General features: G+C 31.7%; 1 protein-coding gene across 1 annotated transcript; it reads right to left on the bottom strand.

The window, feature by feature from the left end:
- Positions 1–582: 582 nt before the first annotated feature.
- On the bottom strand, positions 583–1,943 carry LOC108471938 (uncharacterized). The gene is made up of 4 exons (XM_017773479.2): positions 1,495–1,943; positions 1,206–1,346; positions 937–1,092; positions 583–775 (listed from the first exon to the last, which is right to left on the bottom strand). The coding sequence occupies exons 1-4, from the start codon at positions 1,861–1,863 to the stop codon at positions 701–703; spliced, it is 741 nt and encodes a 246-aa protein (XP_017628968.1). The 5' UTR covers positions 1,864–1,943; the 3' UTR covers positions 583–700.
- Positions 1,944–2,367: the final 424 nt, after the last annotated feature.

Genomic DNA, 2,367 nt, shown 5'->3' with positions numbered 1-2,367 from the left:
TTTTTTTTTTTTTTTTTGGTTTTGATTTGGTTTGCGTTTTCTATTTTTCTTTCTCCTTCTTTATCCCTGCATTGATTCTTCCTTTGCGTGGGATAAATTACACTCAAATGCTTCTCTTCGTTCATTCACTCTCACCAACTTCAATCATATCCATTAAAAAATTTATCAAATAAATTTCTATAATATAAGGATGTGTGAATTTTCTACTTTCTTCATTGGTTAAAAGAAAAGAAAAATCCAAATGTCCCACAAACAATCATTGCTACTTCAGATTTAATACTACAAGTTGTAGCTCATTTTTACAATTTCAGATGCTTGGCGTTACTTGGAATCTTTTTCATTTCGATATTAAATTTGTCAGATGAGTAATGAATTGAGTTTATATGAAATTTTCATATCAGTTTTTCTTTTTAAAACAAAGAGCAATGAAAATGAGAGTAGTATAGCACGAGTTTAAGATTCTTTTTGCTAGTACTTGTGTAGGCGAATAAAGTTGATTTGAGAACAATCATTTTGAAAGCAATTGCTTTGACAGCATCAACACTAACAATGGTTAAACATGAATAATATCAATGTACTCAATTTTAAAAAAATTTTCTTTATATCGGAAGATCATACTTCTCTCAGACCTATATCCGAAGATATGGGTACTTTACAAAAAAAATGAATAGTCTGAATAACATAAGCTTTAACATAAATATTAACTAGCAACATATGGTAAATAGATAAGATTTGCCATAGACTCTTGTAGCCACTCATCCTCATCCTGCTTGGTCTGCAAAGAAAAGAAAAAAATCACCAAACATCATTGCTTGAAGTGTGAACTTATTTCCATCTAAATTGTACATATAATTGAGATGATCATGTAAATTCCTCCATTAATTATCTAATCACACATTAATATATATGAGTAAATTGGGAAATTAATTTCAGTACCTGGACTGCATCACAATAATTCAAGTTTTTATCAATGAGTGAATTCCCATCTTCCTTTCTCATTACCATTTCTTGTTCACATAGTTCAGTATTGTTCCTTGCAAATCTTCCCCGAACTCTAACCCTTCTGTCAGCTAGGGATTTCCGGCAAGCATACTGTATATGTTTAAGCAATGTCAATGCACATTCCCTTGGTATATAATTAATAAATTAAATAACGGTCGCAACATGATGTTATAACCATTATTTTGAGGAAAAAGAGAAAAGACCTTAATTGTCTTGTTAAAATTTCTTTGATTTCTCTTCTTCAAGTACCTAAGAATTCTGTCTTTCCTTTCTTCTACTGAATACCGAACAACCTTTTGATTGTTGTCCTCCATAGCCGGTAGCATTAGCTTGCCTTGAATTCCCTGCCAGAATAGATAAATAAATAAGTATCCCAAACCACATTCATTTCGATAAACATACTTCATGAAACTGTACAAAACCATGCAAATTGCAATGCAGAAAAGAGAGAGAGAGAGAGAGAGGGAAAAAAGGGTAGATATAATCATATACCGAGATTTGTGTCATGGCTGGTTCAACTGGCTTGAAATCCTGATGAACAAATGCATTGCATTCATCTCCAAACTCATCACAGACATCTTGCAATCGACATCTACCATCAATGCCACAAGCAACAACCGAGTTGTTGTCAGGCAATAATGCTGTTGGGACTGAAGATGTAAGATTAGGTTGTTGTTGGAAAACATCAAGTCCACCGTTGTCGAAAAACATGGGGAAACTTATTATTTCTTCACCACATGTTACAGAAGTAGGAATTGCAGCATCAATGCAGTTTTGTTGGGGAATTAACAATGGATTTTGAAACTGAGAGAAATCATTGGAAAATGAATACTCGGAGTAGAATTGAGGAATAGAAGCCATAAGGAAAACAAAGAGGGTGTACGGAAAGATTGAAAAGGGGAATCAAATGAAGGGTAATTTGTTGATTTTGAGTCCCTGAAGGCCTTTTTCATAAGAGTTGGTATATATATAGGCATTATGAAAGTGCAGCGTTTTCCTTGCAAGTTGTTGCGGCTGTGATACTCAAAAGATATTATCTTTTGAATATGAATGCATTGCGTGGAATAAGAGTAGTCACTTTTTACTCAAATTTTAGATGCCTCCATTTTAATCCAATTTCATTTTGTTGGAACAACAAAGATATTATATCTAAAATAACCCTATATATTCTAACTTCACTTTGAGTTAATTTAATAAAATAATAACATAATTTCGAGTCGAAATTGGGATATTTTCAACTTAAAATAATCTCGAATCAAATTAAAAATTTTAAAATTTAAAATCATATAACTTAAATTAACCAAAATCAAATTTTCTAATCCACAAATCTATTGTCCCAATCAAGTTAAAAATATAATTAAAAAT

This window comes from Gossypium arboreum, chromosome 1 (assembly GCF_025698485.1).
Source record: "Gossypium arboreum isolate Shixiya-1 chromosome 1, ASM2569848v2, whole genome shotgun sequence".
Taxonomy (NCBI): Eukaryota; Viridiplantae; Streptophyta; class Magnoliopsida; order Malvales; family Malvaceae; genus Gossypium; species Gossypium arboreum.
The sequence above is the reverse complement of the archived record's forward strand: the minus strand, read 5'-3'. Positions and strand labels throughout refer to the sequence as shown.